We start from the raw sequence: 24455 nt of genomic DNA, 5'->3' as shown, positions 1-24455 counted from the left end.
ACATTATAATTTTTTCTTGTATGGGATACCCTACTGGTTTAGGCTACAAATACTGATACTGCTAGATCAGCGCTCATTTACTGTGCAATTAGACGGGCCGACTATCGGACCATCCGTGCACTCCATGTTCCCTGGTGTCCTGGGGGCCTCCCCCGGTGTCCTTAAAGGCCTTCCCTGGTGTCTGCAGCTCTGCCTTCTCTGCACTGATAGGCTTCTCAGCCAATCACAGGCCGAAACAGGTCGCCGGCCGCTCAGCCACTCACAGGCCGAAACAGGCCACAGCCAATGACTGGCTGAGCGGCCGGCGGGCTGCCTCAGCCGGTGTTTGGCTGAGCGGCTGGTGGCCAGTTAGTGTGGAGAAGGCAGAGCTGCAGACACCGGGGAAGTCCTCAGAGCACACCGGGGAAAGTGGTAAGGTGAGTTAATATTTTATTATTTCATACTACAATCATCAGCCGTTGGCCATGCATTGCTATTACCCATAGCGATCCGCGCCCGAAGCCCGATAATTTTAGGTCAGGACCTAAAGAAACAATCAATCGATTGTTTCATCGGCTGATCGATCTCTATATCAATCAAAAGGATTCGGCCAATTATCGCTCCATGTAATAGTGTAATGGGGCCCTTAGTAATCAGAATTTTTTAAAAGACTTGGGAAAAGAACTTCTACTAGACAAACCAACCGCTTAGTCTGCCTTGTCGTTAGTCTAGTCCAATGGATTTTTAAGTACAAAGTAACACATAAAGCGACTATCCTACTAAATAATATATTTGCCCTAATCCGTGACTGTGTGCACTTAAATATAACTAGCAAAACCGCATTTTCCGGCTCTTAACACGTAATTCTATAGAGTCAACTCGCCTCCTCTAACTTAATGCATCTTTTTTTGTCTGTCAGCATCCTTTTGACAAGATATTTCTAGACAGTTGCTGCCAAGGCTATGCCAGAAATAACACAGTACGCCAGGCTGTGTTTCTTGCCCTACATCTTGTGCACTACAACTAAATAGGAGGTAACATTCATATTTTTTGTCTATTTTCCTTCGAACCTTTATTTTCCCAAAGGTGACCCCACAGGACATCTCTATATGTCACGTATAGGAGACAGGGCTTCACCATGCTCCTACTATCTATATGTCACAGGGTATTGTCATACCGCACTATGGACCGTCCTAAACTGTCCACTCATCATATAAATATTTCAGTAATCTCTGACCTGAGATGCTTTGCCAGCTCCATTATGCCTTTCAGCGGCTTTCAAGCTCCAGTATAGGTCTTGAGAGTGGAGTGTGGTCACGGGAACTTGTTCCAGTACTGCAAGCTGTCCAATCATGTATAAATTACTGACTGAGTAACAAGCCCACTAGCTGCACATCCCCGATATATACAGGAGCCATGTGAACGCTGCCCTGAAATCTTCACCCTATCCGGCTGATCACACATTTTTTAGTTCTCTGTATCCTCCTATTTGCTGGGGTTGTCACTATTTTTCTGATGACCCAAGTTACGCAGGTCTTGACCACAGTAGTTTTGGTAGTAGAACTGAACCATGGGACTATTGTACATATATATATATATATATATATATATATATATATATATATATATATATATTCAAGATGCATGCCGAGAAGTCATAAATTGTCTGCAGACCCCCAAAAATGAATGTCTGTCTTCTTTAAAGGGTTGGTTGCATTTTACAATGAAGAATTCCCAAAAATAAACTAATAATTTGCTATAATCAGCTATATCAGCTATAATGTACAGTAAAGCGTTCTGTTCCATGCCCCAAAGTAAAATTAATGGACTGTCTGTGCAATAGAAAGCCTGTCCTTTGTAGCCAGGTTAGCTGTATGTAAAAATGAAGAACTAGGAGTCATTGGATTGTTACACAGCTGGAGTCATCTTTCTTCCCCTGCTGCAAGCACATCTCCTGTCTGATGACTGACAGCCAATTATGTCAATCATAAGTCAGGAGGTGTGCTTGCAGCAGGGAGAAGAGATAACTAAAGCTGCCTGTGTAACGCCCCAGTGACTCCAGGTCTCTCATTTACATAACGCTAACCAGCAAACAAAGCTTAGAGGGATTATCCAGCATTAGAAAAACATGGCCACTTTCTTCCGGAGACAGCATTTCTAGTTCAGGTGTGGTTTGCAGATAAGCTCCATTCACTTCAATGGAACTGAGTTGTAAAACCTGCACACAAACTTGAGACAAGAGCCGTGTTGTCTGTGAAAAAAAGTGGCCATGTTTTTCTATTGCTGGATAACTCTTCTAAATGGGCACTGTCATTAAAGAGTACCTGTCATCAGGCATGTGAAAAGTTATTGATCACAGCAGGTCTCACTGCTGAGACATGCTGAGATCGCTATATATAGCGGGGGAGTGTCAAAATTCAAGAATATAAAAGTTGGCTGTATTGTTTTAAAGTACCAGAACAAGCTTTATCTATTGTCTCCATTCTAGGTCCATTTTAGAAAAGCAAACATAATCATAGCTCATACATAGTTCGTAAAGTTTCATTCTATCATGTTATAGAGCAGGAGGAGCTGAGCAGATGGATATATAGCTTTATGGGAAAAGTTCTGGGATAACCTGTCAGTTATTCCTGTAAATCTCTGCTCAAGTAGTCATGTGGGCGGTCTCATATACAGATGGCTGTCAGTCACTGCGTAGGACCGCCCACATGACTGCTTGAGTTGAGATTTCTAGGAATAAATAACAAGTTATGCCGGAACATTTCCCACAAACTATATATCAATCTGCTCAGCTATTCCTGCGCTATGACATACTGCCCCCAGATTGGACTGTGTTCTCAATGTGACAGAATCCCTTTAAATCTCAAACATTTAAAGGTCCAATATATTAAGGTTTTACACTCCTGTGTTTATTAGGTAAATGTTACATTGCTGCAGGATCCCAACATCTTTGGTCTCTTTCCATCTAAACATCCCGGACATCAGATCCTTATTGAATTACAAGTCTGCCAGTCTGCCGCTGATAGAACACGACAGACACTTTCCTCAGATAGGATCCATTTCCAAACATTACATATGTCTCCGCAGCTGAAGCAGACAGAAAGCTTTCCGTACTGCGATCTGGCATCTTCCCGCAACTGTTACTTTCCGCAGCTCCATTTGTTATTTACAGCTTTTCATATGTCACATTTGCCGTCTCAATATGGAAATTGTCAAATGAATTTCCATAATTCTGTAAAGTGTTTTCCCTTTTGGCAAACGTCAGTAAACCTGTCCAATGATGACATGTAAATATGGGGGGAAAGTTATTATAAGCCGCAAATCCAAAGTACCTACCTCCCATAGTGCTTTAAAGTCCTTCTGTTCAATCCGTAAGAGTTCACTGAATTCCCTGGTAACAATGGTGGCATGGCGGGGTGTGTTATCCAGTATTGACTCTCCAAAAGCAGTACCGACCCCCAGCGTGCAGATGATGACTGCATCCTAGAGTAAAAGTGGAAAGTGGTTATCGAAACACTCAGGGAGACAGAGGCCATACTTATTAGCTGCTGTATGTCCTGCAGGAAATGTTGTTTTATTTTCAGTCTGACACAGTGCTCTCTGCTGACATCTCTGTCCGAGACAGGAACTGTCCAGAGCAGGAGAGGTTTCCTATGGGGATTCATAGAAAACAGAGACAAAGTTCCTGTCTCGGCCAGAGATGTCAGCAGAGAGCACTGTGTCAGACTAAAAATATAACAACATTTTCTGCAGGACATACAGCAGCTAATAAGTATGGGAAGTAAATTACAAATCTATATAACTTTCTGACAACAGTTGATTTTGGAGCACTTCTTTAATCAATAAGCATTGCTGTGATGCTGCTAATATTACTCTTTCAAAAAGTCCTTTTAAAGGGGAACTCCAGCAAAAAAAAAATCTTTCAGATCAATTGGTGTCAGAAGGTGCCAGAGATTTGTAATTTACTTCTATTTAAAAATCTCAAGTCTTCCAGTACTATGCCCTGCAGGAAGTGGTGTATTCTTTCTAGTCTGACATAGTGCTCTCCACTGACACCTCTGTCCATGTCAGGAACTGTCAGAGTGGTAGCAAATTCCCATAGAAAACCTCTTCTGCTCTCCAAGCTGGAAAGACTAAACCACTTCCTGTAGGTCATACAGCAGCTGATAAGTACTGGAAGACTGTATTTTTTTACAGAAGTAAATTACAAATCTCTGGCACTTTCTGGCACCAACTGATTTCTCTGCCAGGTGCGCTATACATTCCTAAAACTTTGCTATAAGATTTCAGCTCTGATGCATGAAGAATTGTGACTGCATACATGGACACTAAGATTAAACTCTATGCTATTCCTCATACGAAATCTGCATTAAATCAGACAACAATCGGCCCCCTCTGCAGATTACCCAGCGCCAGTCATATGCAACCAGAAAATTTCCACAGAAAAAAACGTGAAAATAAGTGGCATGAATGACAATAAGGCTAATCCTCATGATGTTTAGATCTCCTGCACACTCACAGTTCTACAATTCTGCAGCACATCCATCATTGCTTATATTAGATATGATTAAATAAAAGCTAGATTTTGTTCGGAATTATTTTTTAAGTTTTCCACAAAACAAATAGATGTTGCACTGTACATGGGGCCTTAAAGAGTTGGCTCAATTCCTGACTAGAGTGTACAGCAGGAACAGGAAGTCCTCATAGGGTGTACACCAGAGAGGAAGTAAGGCTAATCAAGACTAAAGAGCACATAGTTTGCATGAGGAACAGAAGAAAAAAAAGTGAAGGGCCATGTAAAGGCAGGAAGAGCTATTTATATCAATATACTGTATCCTGGATATGACAGCTTTATACTGTCTTGATGTCACCATTCGTCATCCACATATCCCCTATTACATAGGAACATGGGAAGGGATCATGTCTAGCAGTGTACATGCAAGGCCTGGAATAGGCGAATAGGTCCTTCAGGTTCATAGTCAATCATTACTGTACACAGGATGGAGTAACATGGATTTTCACATATATGAGAATAGAAAGCAGCAGGGAGGTACCGTAACTAATGTAATATACATATAAACCCTATAAAAACTAAATGCATTTTGTATATTATCACTATATGATCAAATCTGCCATAAATCAGTTTACTATATGAAAAACTATATTGTTCTATATTACAATTCGCTGTCTGTCCGTGAGTCCAATGTCATTAAATAACAAAGGTTTACGAAGTATTACGCAACCTCTAATTACCATAATGAGGGATCCGAAAGTAAGCGGCAAATGGAAAATAATGTTTAGATGAAGTTCATTTTATGTCATGGAATAAGTACAATCACTTCTGCTCTGGTGAATAGATGAGGCAGTGAAGAACCATGGAAAGTGACGGTGTACCGCCACCTAGTGGAGCATAGAGGCTACTTCATTAAGCGAGATAACAAAATAGTTATAAAAAAACCATTTTGTTTATTTGCAGACTTGGCTAAAAGAAGAGGCATCTGCAATGACTGGTAATATAACACCAAGTATTTAATATAATTGATATTACAGGCTATGGAGCCTATCAGTCCCAAGCTTTTTAAAGTATTAGCATAGGGCTACAAGGCAACTCCCTGCACGACAGCAAGTCACATCCAAGTCGCAAGACTAAAATACGCAGAGAAGTTGCAAGTAGGTTGCAGGCGCATGACTTTCACTGATGTGTACAGTAATACAACTAGATTTTTTTGGGGTGAATGTCGTATTGCAAACATGTTGTGCCACAAGTCTAAACAAAACCACATCGCCAATCATTAGGACAGGGTATAACAAGTTTATCAGAGGAGATCCAACTGCTAGGACCCTCAAGAAGGGGGACAAAATTTTCCACAGACACAATAATATTTTCCGGCAAATTACGCTATCCGCCAAAAGAATGTTAATTTTTTAGGCGGACGGCGGAATTTGTGGCAAATATCATTAAGTCTATGGGACAGGTGGAACTTTAAGCGGAGGCCGTGCAGAGGAATTTGCTTGAAGTCTCTGCGCGTATTCCATAGTGGGAACATATCCTTACTCAGAAATGTTTAGGGTCCCCATAGAAAACAAGGACAATCAGTTAGGGCCCCATTGATCAGCTTGTAATGCTGTAGATAAGGGAAAAACAAGTTCAGATGGGAATATCCTTTTAATTCTCGAATACCCAACACAACTATACTTACACCTTATTTGCTGCAATCGCAGAGAGTTGTCAAATTGCTATATCATGTATTCCTGCTATCCTGATATACTCTCTTCCAGACGGGTTTACCATCACAAGAGTTTACTTGGTGTCAAGCCAATAGTTTACTATGACTACCATTATATAACTTCTAGGTTGGGAAGGAAAATATATCTATTTCAACTCTCAGGACTTTTTTTGTTGTGGATTGTAGTTTGAAAATTTGCAAAAAAAAAAAAGAAAACCCCGGATCCCCTAAGAAACTTTACAGGGTGAAACTACGGATGCAGTATAGTCGATTTTTTGGTGTGAAGAGAAGAATTGATTACGGACCAAAAAAATATACAGAACGTGTGAATGAGGCTTCACTAATGAAGACATCTTGAGTAAAACTTCATTCAAACTTCTTACAATGTTCTTACAAAGAGTTTACCTGGTGTCAAGCTAATGGTTTACTAGGACTACGATTACATAACTTCTTGAAAGGAAAGGACATAACATCTCTTTCAGCTTTTAGGACTCATTTTTCACCACCTCCTTTACAATCCTTAAGAACAGAACAGTTTTGTATTGTATGAATTCCTTGAATTTGTCCATATAGAGGTGAACCGCTCTACATTAGAATCCACCATTATATAAACGCAACCTGCATATATGTTTACTATGTACGGATCAGAAAAATATAATGAACATGTTAATGAGGTCTCACTAATAAAGACATCTTGAGTAAGGCCATGTTCACATGGCGTAAGACACCGGCCTTCTGTCACCTGGCTGGGCTGAGTACTGATCTTCATTTCTTCGGAATTCAGATGTGGGCGCACCCGGTGTGCCCGTATCCGAATTCCCCCTTGCACACAATGGAGTGTGCGGCCGGAGCCGCACGCTCCATTGTGTGCACTGACGGGTTTTCTGCGGCTGCTATTCAATGAATAGCGACCGCAGAAAACTGACTTGGCAGTTTTTTGCGGTGCCGCTAGCGATCCCGGTCGGACCATATACTATGTGTATACACTCCGGCCGGGCTTCCCTCAGCTGCAGCACAATGTAGGTAAAGTATTAATCACGGCTGTGTTGCAAATCTGCAACAACGGCCATGATTAATACTTTACTTACATTGTGTGAACATAGCCTAAAACTTCATTCAACTTCTTACGATGTTCTTACCAGCCAAGAATTTACCTGGTGTCAAGCTCATAGATGCACCTAGTGCTGGGCAATACTGCCAAAGAATAAATTCTCAATTTTTATGGACAATTCTGAATTGAAATCTCCTAGAGAAGAGTGTCACAAAGACAGGTGGAGACATATAGGCCATTCACACTTATCTGGATATAAGAATATGCAACGCAAAGGAGTTAGTTTTCTCTTCAAGTCAGAGTTTAAAAATTAGAAGCCTTGAATGTAACTGGGGATTTCCTATAAGCCAGGAAACTGTCCAGAAGGAGAAGTTACCCACCAGAAGGAGAAGTTACCCACCAGAAGGAGAAGATACCCACCTGAAGGAGAGGATAGCCACCAGAAGGAGAGGTTACCCACCAGAAGGAGAGGTTACCCACCTGAAGGAGAGGATACCCACCTGAAGGAGAGGATACCCACCTGAAGGAGAGGATACCCACCAGAAGGAGAGGATACCCACCAGAAGGAGAGGATACCCACCTGAAGGAGAGGTTACCCACCAGAATGAGGGGTTACCCACCAGAAGGAGAGGGTACCCACCAGAAGGAGAGGATACCCACCTGAAGGAGAGGATACCCACCATAAGGAGAGGTTACCCACCAGAAGGAGAGGTTACCCACCAGAAGGAGAGGATACCCACCTGAAGGAGAGGTTACCTACCAGAAGGAGAGGATACCCACCTGTAGGCAGCTGTTTCAGGGTTGTAGCTTCTTGTCAATACAGAGCAGGGTGCTTGCTCAGATTTCTAGACAATCCAACTTGTTGGTTTTGGAAAGAATCAAGAGATAGTACTGACATGGAGCAAAGACCCCAAAACATTGGTCTACAGATATGTACTCTCTACTGCTGGAGAGTTTTTCGCACTAAATCCACCGATGACCAGGTGGTTTTGGTCTTGTAACATGTCTGAAATATTCTAATGACCTTGTCTGGTGCACTGGAGACAGTCCCAGCACCCACAGGACACTGCTTTTACCTAATCATGATGCATGGGGCGGAATCAGTGATGTCGCTCCCAGCCTCTCTCATATTCCATGGATGGCAGGGAAAGCCTTGTACTGGAGGCGCTGGGACAGCCTCTAATGCATCAGACATAGTCATACACATATTTGGAATTTCAGCAATATCTCAGAAACCGGAATATCACGCGGTAACGTATATGGGTTTAATATTGTAGATGGGTTATGGCACGTGAACTTTGCAGTATAGTACCAGCCTGAGGTTGGTGCAATAGCATTCATTGTAACCAGTGATTGGTAAGGATTTGGGTAACAAACGCATGGTAACCACTATGGTCATGTAAATTGTGTATCTTGAATTGTGCTGTTTAGTAGAATATAATTCCACTGATTCCCTCTGATATATTAAATCGCTCTAATATTGCTGTCTTGTGTGTGTGAATTATTTTAACTCCTGTCTGTGATTTTTTTAAGCATTGTATTATTCATCAAATTTTCATGAGGAATTAATAAAGTATTTTGATTATACACTTGCTGAGTTGTTGCCTAGTTATAGGAACAGTAGTGTATGGGCCATGCGGCAGGCCTTTGGTCATTATAGGAATTATACATGGCTACTTTATAGTAAAATTGCTCAGTGTATAGTATTGGTAACTGTACTCACTGTATATACTGACAGCAGCTCCCTGTGTACCTCATAGAGCTAAAATCAGACTCCCCTCCTCCAGGCTGTTCTGCCCTGCTCTAAGGTGAGCCTGTTCATAAGATGTCTGACACGGAGGAGCATGTGACCATTCCCCGCCCCCCAGTGTCCACCACAGGCATATACAGGCTCAGTGGTGGACACAGAGGGTGGGGCATGGTCACATGCTGTTCCATGTTGGCCATTTTATGGACAGACTCACAACAGAACAGGGCAGCCCAGCCTTGAGGAGGGGAATCTGAGTTTAGCTCTATGAGGTACACAGGGAGCTGCTGTCAGTAAGGGATGTGAGTACAGGTACTAATACTGTATACTGAACTATCTTACTATAAAGTGGCCAACCCCTTTAACAATGGGTCACATTAGCCTTCAGCTATGCCTCTACGCCTTCATGAGAAAAGTAAATTGTCCCTGTCACTTCCAAAAACTATTGATATGTGTTAGAGAATGTCAGAATTTGAGATCAATGGGGGTCTGACTATTCAGACCCCCAATAATTGATAGAATGAGTCAAGATAAGTACACGACTAAGCATTGCTTCTATCCACTTGCAAGAAGACATACTGTAGGCCGAATCAGGCCAATTCGGCAGATTATTGCTCTGGGTAACAAAGACAATGATCAGCCGATGACAATGATCATCGGCTGATTGTGTCTTTTGGTCCTGACCTGAAATCATTGGCCCGAATCTGTAAAGATATCAAGGGGGTTATCCAGCGCTACAAAAACATGGCCACTTTCTTCTAGAGACATTCCCATTCTTGTCTCCAGCTTGGGTGCAGGTTTTGCTGCTCAGTTCTATTGAAGTGAATGGAGCTTAATTGCAAACCGCACCTGAACTGGAGACAAGAGTCGTGTTGTCTCTGGAAGAAAGTGGCCATGTTTTTGTAGCACTGGATAACCCCTTTAATAAAGTATATACATACCTGTCCACGCTCCCCGAAGTCTTTCTGGCTTCTGTCCGCTGCCCACAGTCACCTTTGGAACTTCAGAGCCGGTCTCTGAAGTGACACCCACTCAGCCAATCATTGGACGAGACATGACAGTGCCAGGGCCAGTGATTGGCTGAGCAACCTGTCCCTTCAGAGATGGCTCTACAGTTCTACCAGCAGTTGCAGGGAGTGGGCAGAAGCCAGGAAGATAACGGGAAGTGTGAACAGGTATGTATATACTTTATTATATTACACTAAAAGGCAAGAACTGCACTAACATACTACATTATATAACACATGGTCCTATCAATACTGAGGGACACAGACTATAAAAAGATAACTATGATGGTGGTGGGGCTGTGAAAAAATATGTTATTTAGTATTTATGAGGGAATGTATCTCATGTATATGGTGCTGTACTGTTTACTATGTGGTTACAATCTCTTATACCATAGATACTGTACCTGATGGCTGTTTGTCTCAGTCACTTTGACATCCAAGGATCCTGTCAGCACCGCATACCAACTTGTACCAATATCACCCTGGCGATACACTGTAACAAAAAAGGAAATGTTATCTTTATAACTGTTAAAAATTTAACTTTTTGATATATACATATCTGCAAAAAATTCTGATTAGCAATTGTGTGTCATGGCAAATAATCTTATAGGGAACATGATCTCTAGAATAGTGGCCTCCTGAGCCGCAGCCAGAGGTCACAGGGTTTAGGAAAACATTCAAGCCATTAAACAGCCATTAAAGGGGTATTCCACTCAGAAATAACTTTTCATGTAGGTTCCTTCCATACTTGTTATTATCTATTCAGTCTTCTTCTCCCAGTTCTGAGCTGCTGCTTTCAGCTGAAGACACAAAAATCTGGCTGGTCGCTGCTAGAAGGGTTAAGCTGAGGTCAAGTTGCCAATGAACTCACTGTGTTTATGCCTCCTAGCATTACAAAGATGCAGATAGGGACTTGTATCCATCAGCCATCTCGGAAGGGAAGTGGGGAGGAGGGGGAGATGGAGATGGAGAGAAAAGCTCACATACAGGTGTTTGTGTCTGCAGCAGAAACTAGCAGCTCAGAACAGGGAGAAGGAGACCAAATAGATAATAACAAGTATGAAAGGAATTGTTAGTCTCATCATGGGCAGCAACATATGAAAAGTTAAGTTTGATCAGAATACACCAATAAAGCCACTAACAGGCTTGTTTGTGTTTGTTTATCGGGTGATCTTTTTAAACACCCAGATTTACAAAACTATAACAGCTTTCTTCCAACTTCTTCTTACTTGTCCGGAGGTTATTCACTTCAATGGACAGGAGCTGCAATACTAGCTAAAGACATGGCTGCCACCATATGATAGCCATACCTACTGGTACTGCTGCAACAATCCTGTCTTCTGTGCAGTACTGTCAGGAGGAGGTTGTCAGGCTAGAAGGGGGGATGCACAGATCACCCCAATCAGGGAGCTGGGGTGTTGGGACAATCGGTCTCAGCGCTCGATTTAAACAGCTGTGTCTTTTGGTAACAGGGGCTTGTTATTATAGTTTTCCTATGCCTTATCTGTGTTCTTAAACTACAAGTACTTTATCTTAGGCCTGGCCTATTGCCTGGACTGCTGACCATGCTTCTGCCTGCCATTTAGTGCCCCGATGATCTCTCTTGGTTTTACTTAGCATGGTATAGTTTCTGTTTTTGGTTCTGACCTCTTCTTCTTTGAAAATTCTCTGGTTTTCTCCCTGTCATGCATGTCTGGTTCTGACCTGATCTGACATGACTTCCTTTGTATAGTGTAAGAAATACTGACTGTCGCCCAGTTGGGGGCCACCAGTTGGTTGGGACAGTGGGATGGGGTCAGACTAGACTGTCCCCCTATGTTTTTGAATCCTGGGAAAATCCCTTTAAAAAAATAAAAAAACAGGTTTATGCTGCTATATCTGAATGAGGCCATTCCTTTGATATTTTTTTTACTAATACTGACGACACCAAGTGCAGGGAAGAAGTCCTCTGCAGTATGTGCACATGCTTGGTATTTGCCAGTGTTGCCAGTGGGGTCGAGAACCATCATTTGAGCATACGGATAGATCTGGAAAAACTTGTGGAAGTCAGCACTTGCTAATAAAAGTCCATTTATTGATAATCCTTGTTAAAAATCATGATAAAAGTCCATAGAAAAAACATGCAGGACACACAGTCTGACGTGTTTCTGGCCTTACCAGCTCTTAATCATATATATGAAACGTGTCAGACTGTGTGTCCTGCATGTTTTTTCTATGTAATTTTGTTATGATTTTTAACAATGATTATCAATAAATGAACTTTTCTTATGGTCCTTTTACACGATAAGGATCGAATTCGAACGATAATCGTACGTGTAAACGCAGCGAACGATCAAACGACGAGCGAGAAATCGTTCATTTTGATCTTTCAACATGTTCTCAAATTATTGTTGGTCGTTCGCAAAAAATTCGCAGGTCGTTCCGTGTAAGCAGTCTTTCAATGATTTCACATATGTGTGAGATAGGCTTAAGCGATCGCATAACGATTTTTCCGTACGATGTATCGTTCCGTTTAAATGCTGATCGTTATATAAAAAAAAACATCGTTCATTCAAGATCGATAATCGTGCGATCGGGCGAATTAACACTCCGTGTAAAAGTACCATTAGCAAGTGCTGACTTCACAAGTTTTTCCATATTGGTGTACTTAGGATTTGAAGGTCCTCTGGTAGTGCACTACCCAGGTGAGCTGGCTATCTCCATCTGTTTGCCATATGGATAGATCGATTAGGGTCAGCAGGCAATTAAAAGGCAACCAGACACCTCCAATCACAATATTAGGGTATAAACACACACACCGTATACGCAGCGTATTTACTGCTGCGATACGCAGCAAATACGCAGCAGATACACAGATTAGATCTAAATAACTGAACACAGCATCAAATCTGCACCATCAAATCTGCTGCAGATCTGCTGCGTATCTGCTGCGTATACGGTGTGTGTGTTTGTACCCTTAGCCACAGTCTTCCTGGATCCCGCCACAGCTCTTCTTTTCAGCTGTAGTTCTCTTTCCTGATCCTAATGATGCGTTTACACGGAACGATTATCGTGCAAAATTGCACGATAACAGTCGAATTCGAACGATCGTACGTGTAAACGTAGCGAACGATCAACGATTGATCTTTCAGCAGGTTCTCAAATCGTCGTTGATCGTTCGCAAAAAATTCGCAGATCGTTCCATGTGAACAGTCGGGCGAATTATCGTTCCGTGTAAACGTAGCATAAGTGACCCTGATTCTGATGTCGGCCTTGTTTTTATCCCATGGGATTGGTTGTCTAATAGTTGTTACCTGGTTCACATAATTTTTCAGGTGACAAACTTTGTCTCCATTGCTGACTGTGCTGCAATTCCATCATCTGTGCTATCACCAATACTTAACCAACCTGATCTGCATGGCTCAGCATGAAGTCTGAGCAGTTCTTTTGGGTGGACTTTTCTCACAGCAACCAGATTCTTCAGTAAATCCCCATTCAAGACAACCCAAACCCAAGTATTTCTCTATATCCATGTCATGTGGAAAGAGAGTCTCAACTTGGAGGCTGCTGCAAAGCCAATAAAAGTGATCATCAGATCACCAAAGTATAGGGATTAGTCTTGTTGTCTAAGGGGACTATTACACAAAGCGATTTTTCGACAATCAACGATTAATGATAAACAAATTCAAACGACCGCTATGGCGAACGGCCTGAAATTGTTCACCCAATTACATCGTTATTGCGTTCGTCCTGTCGTCGCCACTGCGTTTGCCGCAACTGCGAACGACCGAACGACGTCTTATTACATGCGAACAATTTGCAAACGATCAACAATAAAAATAGGTCCAAATTCTATTAAACGACCAACGATTTCTCGTTGGTCGTTTAATGGTTGTCTGCTATTACACTAAGCGATTATTGTTAAAATCCGAACGATTTTTCGAACGATAATCGTTCTCTGTAATACCACCCTTAGAAGAATATTTAACTAAAGGTTTCATCTTACAAGCTTGGTTCATGTTTCCCTGGGAAATTCCAGGTACTGAGGCAAGTGATGTCTTTACTTGTTGCTTTCCCTCTAGATTCCCAAATGTTTTGCTTCTTGTACCCCTATTCACTTGAACAGGACCTGAGCTGCAGTTACACATCACCAGTGCTACATAAGACAAGATAGAGACAAACTCCTTTCACTGTGTACTGAGGCACTGGACAGCCGAATGGTGTGGAGGTGGCAGCACCCCAACAATCAGTCACTGATAAGCTATCCTCTGGTAATATCCTAGAAGATGGGAGATGGGGCCCAACTGCCATGAAGCCCCACCAGGGAATTTAATTCTAGGGGCCCGGCCTACATATACCAGATATAACATTACTATAGCGACTTTGCACAGAGCTGTGTATGTGACCAGCGATGCTAGCTCACTGCCAGTAACTTGTCAGTCCCTCTATGCAAACAGCATAGTGTGCCACTTAATTTTCTTGAAAGTAGAAGTGTCAAGAAACTAACAAATCTCAGGCAAGGGGGTGCGGGAACATAACAAAAGTGTACTTACCTGTCCCCGTGCCCTCATATGATGATATCCGACAGATATCCTTCAGCTCCTCCAGCTGCAACGTCACATACTCGGCTGATGGATCACCCACTCAGCCAATCAGTGACTGGGACAGGACACCGCTGCAGTCACCGACTGGCTGAGCAGGCAATCCATCAGCCGCTCTGTGACATTGCAGCTGGAGGAGCCAGGGCTGAGATGTAAACCGAACCCGGGGAAAATGACATCTGGCAGCTGAGAGAGACCCTAGATCAGCGTATGGGGCACAGGGACTGGTAAGTATACTTTCTTTATTATCTTCACGCCTCCCTCTGCCTGCCTGTCATTTGTTGGTTTCACAAGACTTCTCCTTTAGAGAATCTGTCAGCTGTAAGCTGCTAACACTGTTTGATGCTGTTACGTCAAAAAGACACATGGCACCTTAAATATATTTGTCTGTGCTTCCATAGCATTGAAAATGCTTTTATTCTCGGGTACAAAGAGTCAAAGAGGCTTCTCCCTGCTTATTTGACACTTGGACACTGAATCCCCAGCATGTTTCGGTATGGGAGGGGGAATTACAAATAAGTTAACATAACATGAGACTCGTAACCGAGGCTCCACAGACCACTTTTCTTTGCATATTTAAATTTATAGGGGGCAATGTATCAATGGAGACTCTTCAGTGAGTACTCTATTTGATTTTTTTTGTCGCTGGTTTCCCTGAGCTCAGTGATTGCTGTGTTCTTTTGTTCTATTTTTTATTGCCTGTTAGCCAGAATCCTACTCCACACTGACGAGGGGCAACTACCCCGAAACGGCTGTCTGTGGAGGGATGCCTGCCTAGATAAACCCTTGTCATGTCGTAATACTCGCCACAGAGTTAGACTTTGACGCAAAAGGGGCCACCCTGGTATTTCCCTATTTATGTTCCAATACTCGCAACCGAGTGGGACTTAAGGGGCTAGGTATCAGGGTGGTTTGGTGATCTCCCCACTGGAAGTCACCCCATTGGCAATAGGCTTTCCTCCCCTGGAGGGATATCCAGCTATTCCTGTGTTTTGAGACTTGTAACTGAGGCTCCACGGACCCCTCTTTTGCATATTAGCATAACATGTACATACATATTATATAAAAATATGCACAATACATACACACATCATACACAGAATTAAAGAAAACCACATTACCTATATGCATACATAGTACACACACACACAGAAGCATGATATGTACATCAAATCCTGAGGGATTTGATGAAATCCCTAATTTTATCATTTCCCTGCAACATATATATGAATAATAATAATAAATAATTTTATTTGTATAGCGCCAACAGATTCCGCAGCGCTTAATGGTGCTATGGTCCATGGTTGCTATGATTGGTGTGACCCTGTCCCTTGAAAAAACCTTTTGACAAACCTTGCAGATATAGGTATAAACCTTGCTATGCATGTTTTTTCTTCAAGATTTCAGTGTCCCTTTAGTCCAGGGATACGCACATACATGCAGGAGTTCTACTATCTACCGCTACATCCTTGCGCTCATTGTGCCGGTGATAGATCTGTGTAGCAGGCAGATGTCCAGCTTTATGACTCTGCATTATGTAATGGACCCCCAACTCCCAAGAATAATAAGTTAAACCAAAGAACGCAAAATTAAGACACAAAATTAAGACACAACACATTGTAATCAGGTGTCAAAGGATCCCAATTTTATTTAAAATTACATGACTCTAAAAATGGCAGACCCCCGACTCACTGTCCAGCACTCAGGCGAGGAAAAACCCCCTGTGGGGGAAACCTCGAGGGAGCCATGGCTGGAGAGTTGCCCCTCCCCTGGGCTTAGAGGGTAATAGCATACTATAAATATAATATACTGGATGTGAGAGACATCTGGCTGCAAAATCTGTCACCTTATTGATGGCTAGGCGGCTGTATCTCTTCTACCTCACAGATCCAGGTCCACTTCGTCAAGAAGGAGACTTGATAAAGGGGTAGTCTAAAGAAGACCACCCCTTTTCCCTGCTAGAACCTCCAAATTACATCAAGGGTAGGGGGCAGTAAAGTAGTCAAGCTCAAGGTCCTCTGGCGCATCCAAATGGCACTGATCAGGGCGCGGTGCATTGCTTTATAGAACCTTCTTTATGACATAAGTGCTTGTCATCACAGTGCATGGTTGCCATGGTTACTGCAGGTAAACAATCTGAAGCATTAACCCATTAATGACTGTGATGTGCTTTACTGCAGAGGTCACTAAACACACGTGACCAAACACCTTATGGTTAGGCCACACTAAGAACACTAAATAATATGGTTTGATGTGGCCCATAGTAACCAATCACAGCTCAGATTTTGTTTCTCAAATTACTCTGATACAATAAAAGCTGAACTGTGATTGGTTGCCATGCACAACTCAGACAGTGTAACTTGCCCATAGCAACCAATCAAATCTCAGCTTTAATTTTATATGAGCTTGTTAAGATATGAAAGGTGAGCTGTGATTGGTTGCTATGTGCAAATAAGACTGTGTTGTGTCTCTGGCAGATTAATAAAGCTGCTCCATTGCTGACAAGCTTATGATGATGACTGCAAACACATGACATCAAGCTTCCCCATAATGCTTTGCAGTCAGCCCTTCCTCTATATCTTCCAACTTTTTGGAGGGACACTTGTGGTTCACAGACATTTCTATACACTACAATTCCCAGCATTTCTGGTCACCCAGTTTAAAATCCACTGATATACGGTTATACACAGCGGATTTGTTAACATGAGGAGACTGCTGACAATGTGACCAAAGAGTAATACTAATAAAGCTGTTGAAATGAATAGAGAAGAAGAGTCTCCCTACCTTGAAATCCTCCAGAGTAAAGACAAGCAGTATGGGTGGCATGTAAAGCTACATTTCCCAGGCTTTCATAGGAAATCAGTGATCACCCGATTAGTTGATCACTGGAGAAACTGCACTGACTGTACAAAAGGGGTTGTCTAGTTGTCCAACAAAAGAATTATTTCAAATCAACTGGTGACAAAAATTTTAATTTACTTCTATTAAAAAAAACACAGTCTTCCAGTATGAGCTGCTGTATGCCCTGCAGGAAGTGGTGTATTCTTTTCAGTCTGACACTGTAATGTCGGGAAGTTTCCAGAGTAAGTTCCTGACATGGACAGCGGTGGCAGCATAGTGCACTGGACTGAAAAGAATACATCACTTCCTGCAGGGCATACAGCAGCTTATAAGTAGTGGGATTTTTAATAGTGGGTTTTTAATAGAAGTAAATTACAAATCTATATAACTTTCTGACACCAGTTGATTTGAAAGATTTTTTTTCTCCGCTAGAGTACCCCTTTAAGCTTTAAAGGAGTTCTCTACAAATAAAATAAAAAATGTAAAGAGCAACAAATGTTATAAAATATATATTAGAAAAAAACTCCTCAACTATTACACACCAAAATATGTGCTGAAAAATGTATACGGTGTCTACAATACACGCCACAGTTCACACTGTGTGTTTTTATATATTTTTTATTTTATATTTTTTGAAATGTCACATATTCCAAGCGTATTGCTGGGGAGTTGTTTCTAGCAGATCTGTCAAAATGTTTGGGTTCAGCAACGTTATTCAAACCCAAACACTCAGCATTTGGCTCCCCTTGGCAACACGATCAGACTTTGCAGCTATCGGCTGGGTTCACACTGTGCATTTATGATACGATTTGATTGGTGAACTCCTACGTCTATCAATTAGTTCACCAGAACGCATCAGAATGCATGTTAAAAACGCAACAGGTATGTGTGAATACAGCATTCTTCCAGAAACAGCTTCACTCCTGTCTATAGGGTAGTACTTCCTTAACCCCTTAATGACAAAGAGCGTACATTTACGCCCTCACTGCCTGGGACTTAACGCAGGAGGACGTAAATGTACGCCCTGGCGCGGTCCCGGTCTATGGAGCGGGCTAACGAGCTGAGCCCGCCCCATAGCCGGTGAGGACCGGATGCTATCTGCAGCCAGGCCCTCACCCTCACCCGCCATTAACCCCTTAAACGAGGCGTTTAAGTATAAGTGACCGGAGCATCTCCGGTCACTTAGCGATCGCTGTGGGGGTCCCGATCGCATTTCCTGACTGCTGGAGGTCTCTTACCTTCCTCTGTGCAGTCCTCGGTTTGGTCATCTGATTCAGCCTGAAACAGGCAGGCTGAATCAGAAGATCACAGATAACACTGATCCCTGCAATGCTATAGCATAGCAGGGATCAGTGTATCTAATCTAATATATGAATGTGATAGTTCTCTAAGGGGACTATAAAAGTGAAAATAAATTAATAAATAAAAGTTTTAAAAAGTGCCCCAAAGCCCCTCCCCCAATAAAAGTGTAAATCACCCCCCTTCCCATTTCATACATAAAACACATAGAAAGTTAATCAACATATAATATACCGTAGCGTGCGTAATCACCCAATCTATTAAAATAAAACAATATTATTCCCGCACGGTGAACGGCGTGAAAAAAAGGGGTAAAAATTCGCAGAGAACTTTTTTTATGCCATTTTTTTTTTTATAAATTTTTTTTATAAAAAGCGATCAATAGATCAATCTAGAAAAAAATGTTACTAATAAAAACTAGGGATCATGGCGCAAAAAATGACACCCCATACGACCCCGTATGAGAAAAAATAAAAGCGCTATAAGAGTCACAATAGGGCCGCTCGGCCAATCACGGACTGGGGATGGACACCGCTGTAGTCATTGACTGTCTAAGCAGGCAATCCATCAGCCGAGCATGTGACATTGCAGCTAAAGGACCCTGGGCCGTGAAATACATGGAACCTGGTCAAAAATGACTAAAAATGACTTTGAGTGGCTGTGGGAGAGACAGCAGCGCAGGGGCACGAGGACTGGTGAGTATACTTTATTATCTTTCCACACACCCCTGCCTGCCTGTCATTTGTTAGTTTCACAGTTTGTCAGCTGTAGTATGTGTTCCCAACTACTGACACTGTTAGATGTTGTTAGGCCAAGAAGACACATGGTACCTTAAATATATTTGTCTGTGCTTCTATAGTATAGAAAATGTTTTTTTTTCTGGTACAAAGAGTCAAAAAGGCTTCTCCCAGCTCCTGAATAGCTACAGGCTGAAAAGTCTCTTCTCTCCTCCTTCCCGGCTTAATTAACCTATTGACCTTAATTACCTATATACATACATAGTACCCACACAGAAACATGCACAATACACACACCATACACAGATATAAAGAAATTACCTATATACTGTACATACATAGTACACACACAAACACAAACGAACAATATACACATCTAAACAATTCCACATTACATATACGCATATACGCACACACATGCATTATATGTCATCCTGGAGCTACTAGACAGCCCACTAAAGGGTAGGGCCCACTTGGGGATTCCCCTGCTCCCCTGTGGGCCAGTCCGAGCCTGGGTATAGAATGTGTACAAGCCAAACCAGGGAGGGGACAGAACCAAAATGGTCAGACATAGAGAGGCATTTTGGATATTGTCTCTGTATACTAGATACTCATACTCAGAGGACTGCTTTTTTACCAGTACTGTTGTTCAATATGCCAACAACTATAATGTGGGCTGCGAGGGTAAACAGGTGAAACGACTGGAGTCCTGGATCCACTAAACCATCACTAGCGATGGTGTAAGCCTCACCAGGAAGAGGGGTGTAAGGGGCCACCTCTCTTAACCAGAGACTGCCGCTAGGTGTGTTGGATTTGTTGCAGCAGACATGCCCCTGGTCGCTACCCCGGCTTGGCTTGCTAGCGGTGGCGGGCGAGGTGCAGCTGGAGGCACGTAGGCAGGACAACAGGAAGCTGAGGCAGGAATCATGGACCAGACCCTGGAATCACAGGCAGGATATATGGGCAGGAAAGCTGGGACCACAATGCAGAGGCTCCAATGGCGACAGGACAGGGGCAGTGATTTATAGAGAAGTGCTTAGCGTATGCAACCAATTAAGGGCGTTCTGCCCCTTCAAGTCTGCAAGAGTCGGCGTTTGCACGACATAGGAGTTGTAGATGCATACACAGGCCAAAGCAGGGGCGCGGACAGGAGCCAGAGAGGAGAAGCCTGCACATGGGCTCCAGCGTCTGCTGAGAACAACCAGCAGGGTGAGCAGGTGCGGTCTGGAGCATGGAACACCGCCACAGACATCACAATATGCTTGAAATATGCTGACTTCTGTGTAGCATGCTAGTTTTAATGGTATTATGAAGAAAACAAAATAGTACCGCTATGTGAGCAGATGATAAGGCCGTATAAAAGGAAACTAAAGTATAGATGGTTAGAACAGAGGGTAACTCCCCCCTTATCTAGAAAGTTAAAGACAATGTTGTCCACCAGAGGTGGCAGTAGAGAGCAGAAAGTAAATGTGAATGTAAGTCCATATGAATAGGTTTACCTCCAGTTTGACCAACAGCCATTACTTGATACCAGTACAAAAGTGCAAATTAACAACTCTACGATACATTATACATACAGGTCAACCTGATCATGACTTGAGTTTATACTATATTGTCTGTACTTACATGTAACCCCCTTCTCCAAGCTCTCATAATAGCCGCAGAAGCAGATCTGCTGCAGTAAGTTTGGGTGGAATCTCTCGAAAGCTTTTACTTCTTTAAGACGAGCAAATATGATATCTACATCTTCTCCTGAACGTTCCAGTGGCCTGAAAAGCAACCAGACAAGAGAAACTCAGGATCCGAACAATAACGGATTGACAGGCTAAGATAGGAAATAATAGCGCACATAGATTTACACTGAACCTGGCAGGTTGGGTGCGTGTGAATCGGAGACTGCAGCATGGAGGTGAAGCAGCAATTAGTAGGACACGATCTGACAGCTGTCACACCATGGAACAAATACTGCAAAGAAGGACACGTACTGTACACTGACCTGAGCTCCACATTATATAGAACACATCCGTCCCTTCCATTACATTGACCATGCAGATGTGCCATACAGCTGACTGACAGATTCACTCTAATGTCTGAATAAAGTTTTCTTAAAGGGGTATTCCACTCAAACATAACTTTTCATATATTGCTGCCCATGGTGAGACTAACAATTCCTTCCATACTTATTATCTATTCTGTCCCCCAGTTCTGAGTTGCTGCTTTCTGCAGCAGACACAAAAAACTGTGTGTGAGCTTTTCTCTCCTCCCCCCTCCAAGACGGCTGATGTAAACATGTCCCATGCAGGCTTTATCTGTAACTTTGTAGGTTCTATGTAATGCTGAGAGGGTTAATCTTAGGTCAAGTTGCTAATGAACTCACTGATTATCCCTCCTGGCATTACAAAAAAGCTAGAAAGTTGCAGATAGGGACTTGTTTACATCAGCCATCTCCGAATGGAGGGGGAGATGAAGAGAAAAGCTTATACACAGTTTTTTGTGTCTTCAGCAGCAAGCAGCAGCTAAAAACTTGGGGAAGGAGACTGAATTGATAATAACAAGTACGGAATGAATTGTTAGTCTTTCCATGGGCAGCAACATATCAAAAGTTATGTTTGAGGGGAATACCCTATTAAAGTGGCGCTTCCATACATGTGACTGTGCCTGATACTGCAATTACTAATGCCCCTATTCCACAGGTCGTTTAGAGGAGCAAACGAGCGCTCTCAGCGCTCGTTTGCTCCTCGTTCCCCGCTCGCTGCCGCCGCTATTCAACGCGGCTGCAGCGGGCGAGTGAGTGTGGGGGGGGGGGGGGGGGGGAGCTGCGGGGGGGCTGCTCGGAGGATCGCTGATCGTCCGGGCAGCCCATAGGATACAGCAGCGTCTGCTGCCGATGCTCCTATTCAACGGAGCGACGGCAGCAGATCGCTGCTATATCAGTCGCTTGTTTTTCAACATGTTGAAAAACAAGCGACTGCAACGATCAGCCGACATGAACAGTGTCGGCTGATCGTTGCACACTATTCCACCGGACGATTATCGTCCGTAGCGGACGATATCGGCCGAATACGAACGATAATCGTTCCGTGGAATAGGGCCTTAAGACAAACATCTGACAAGGCTTGAAAAGTTGAACAGAGTAATTCATTTTGGACCAGGGTGACAGCAATGGCCAGTATGGCAGTCACAAGCTCGCCGATCAGCCTGTACAATCCTATGCATTCTGGAGGTATCTAGTGCAGAAGGCAATGGATGCTGCTGTCGCTTGGCTCTGTAACGGGATTCATTTTAAGGTTTACAGGTCTGAAAATATTGGTATTGGATGTTCTGCACTGGTTTCATGAGGTGAAATTGTACAAAATTATTGTACAAAAACAAAATTATCTTTGGTATTCCTTATTGGACCTGCAAACAGGGCAGCACTTCCCATACTGGAGATCTTCAATGTCATGGGCTTAAAGCAAATATACCATCAGGTACATTCGCTTTAATATGACCCGTTTTTGAGCGTTTTATAAATGGGTTATATTAAAGCAAATGTACCTCATGGTACATTCCCTTTTAAACATGACAACCACTATTCTGCATCAAAAAAGGGCTTCCAAGTCGTGTCACCTCCCTTCACTGACTTCATAATGACAAACAGAACAGAAGAAAGGGCCTGCCTGGGTGAAAATAAAGTTTAAAGCTGAGAGTTTTCTTTAAGGGTAGCAAAACTTTTTTCGTTCAAATCAACTGGTGTCAGAAAGTACAAGAGATTTGTAATTAGTTCTATTAAAAATATCTAGTCTTCCAGTACTTATCAACTGCTATATACAAAGACATAGATATGCAGAACATACAGTAGCTGATAAGTGCTGGAAGACTGGAGATTTTTTTTTTATAGAAGTAAATGACAAATCTCTGTCATTTTCTGGCACCAGTTGATTTAAAAGATTTTTGCTGGAGTTTCCCTTTAAGGTATGACCGAATTGTTAGAATACTAATACTACTACTGCTGCTACTATTAATAATAATAATATTATTAATAATAATAATAATAATAATAATAATAATATTAGTCTCTGTTCACTGTTGACACATTATGTAGGCATGTCAAATGTTTTGAGGGGTTAAAGGTTGGGTGTTCAGATCCCCACGATGGTTACATAAGGGAAAAGCACTCAGCTTAGCTCTTCTCTCCTCAGCCTGTTGTAGGAGACAGTCTCCATTGTAAAGTCTATAGGGTCCTAGATACAGTAGGTAGAACAGCAAGCCAGGTGGATAAGCGCTCAGCCACATGCTTGTCCTGGCTCTTTCTAAAGGGCTTTTTACACAGGCCAATTATCGGTCAGATGTGTTGCTAGATTTACTCCTTCGGGCAACAATCATCCTGCGCAAAAGAAACCTCAATCAGCAGAGGACGGGGAAAGTGCTAGAGATAAATTTTACACCCTTTGATAAATCTTGGCGTAGGTTTTTATAAATTGCATGTGTGACCTGGAAACTGACAACATGCATATATGTATTTTCGTGCTGTCAGTTTCCATGTCTGCACGACCGATACAAGGATCATTTGTGCAGCCCAGCTCTTGATTTGTTGTGCTGTGTAAAGGAACTGTAAATGAGCGTCAATCCGCTGGTCAGAGATCGTTTGCGTCCTTACATGAGGGGTCTGAACCAAACCTTGACTGATCAGAACTTATGACAAAACTCCGTCTGGCCAGTATATGTAAGGATTCTGCAAAAAGTAAGGTATAGTAAACCAAAAGTACTTCCATATATGAGATCTAGTAAAAGGATATACCTGGTATTTAGCCTATAAGTGATACCACAGTAAGTTATCCCTTAAAGGCATCTGTTCACTGGATACATCATGATCTTTTTCTATACTTTTCATAGCTAATCTATATTAAAAAAAAAAGTGCCATTCTAGCCTATGGGTGACAGCTGCCATTGCAATGAAAAGTATAGAATGAAAGTAGAAAACATGATGACAATGAATACTATGCCG

The 24455-nt window shown here is 42.4% G+C and overlaps 1 protein-coding gene across 4 annotated transcripts in view; it reads right to left on the bottom strand.

Moving 5' to 3' along the window:
• Positions 1–24455, bottom strand: part of RAPGEF4 (Rap guanine nucleotide exchange factor 4) — a 239326-nt gene that overhangs the window by 205320 nt on the left and 9551 nt on the right. For all 4 annotated transcript variants that reach the window (XM_069982933.1, XM_069982935.1, XM_069982937.1 and 1 more), the window contains exons 2-4: positions 21095–21237; positions 10416–10504; positions 3316–3462 (exon numbers count right to left, since the gene is read on the bottom strand). In XM_069982933.1, coding sequence (XP_069839034.1) covers positions 3316–3462; positions 10416–10504; positions 21095–21237 — 379 coding nt within the window. The remainder of the gene's footprint in view (positions 1–3315; positions 3463–10415; positions 10505–21094; positions 21238–24455) is intronic.

The sequence above is a fragment of the Dendropsophus ebraccatus genome, chromosome 9, assembly GCF_027789765.1.
Source record: "Dendropsophus ebraccatus isolate aDenEbr1 chromosome 9, aDenEbr1.pat, whole genome shotgun sequence".
Lineage (NCBI taxonomy): Eukaryota > Metazoa > Chordata > Amphibia > Anura > Hylidae > Dendropsophus > Dendropsophus ebraccatus.
The sequence above is the reverse complement of the archived record's forward strand: the minus strand, read 5'-3'. Positions and strand labels throughout refer to the sequence as shown.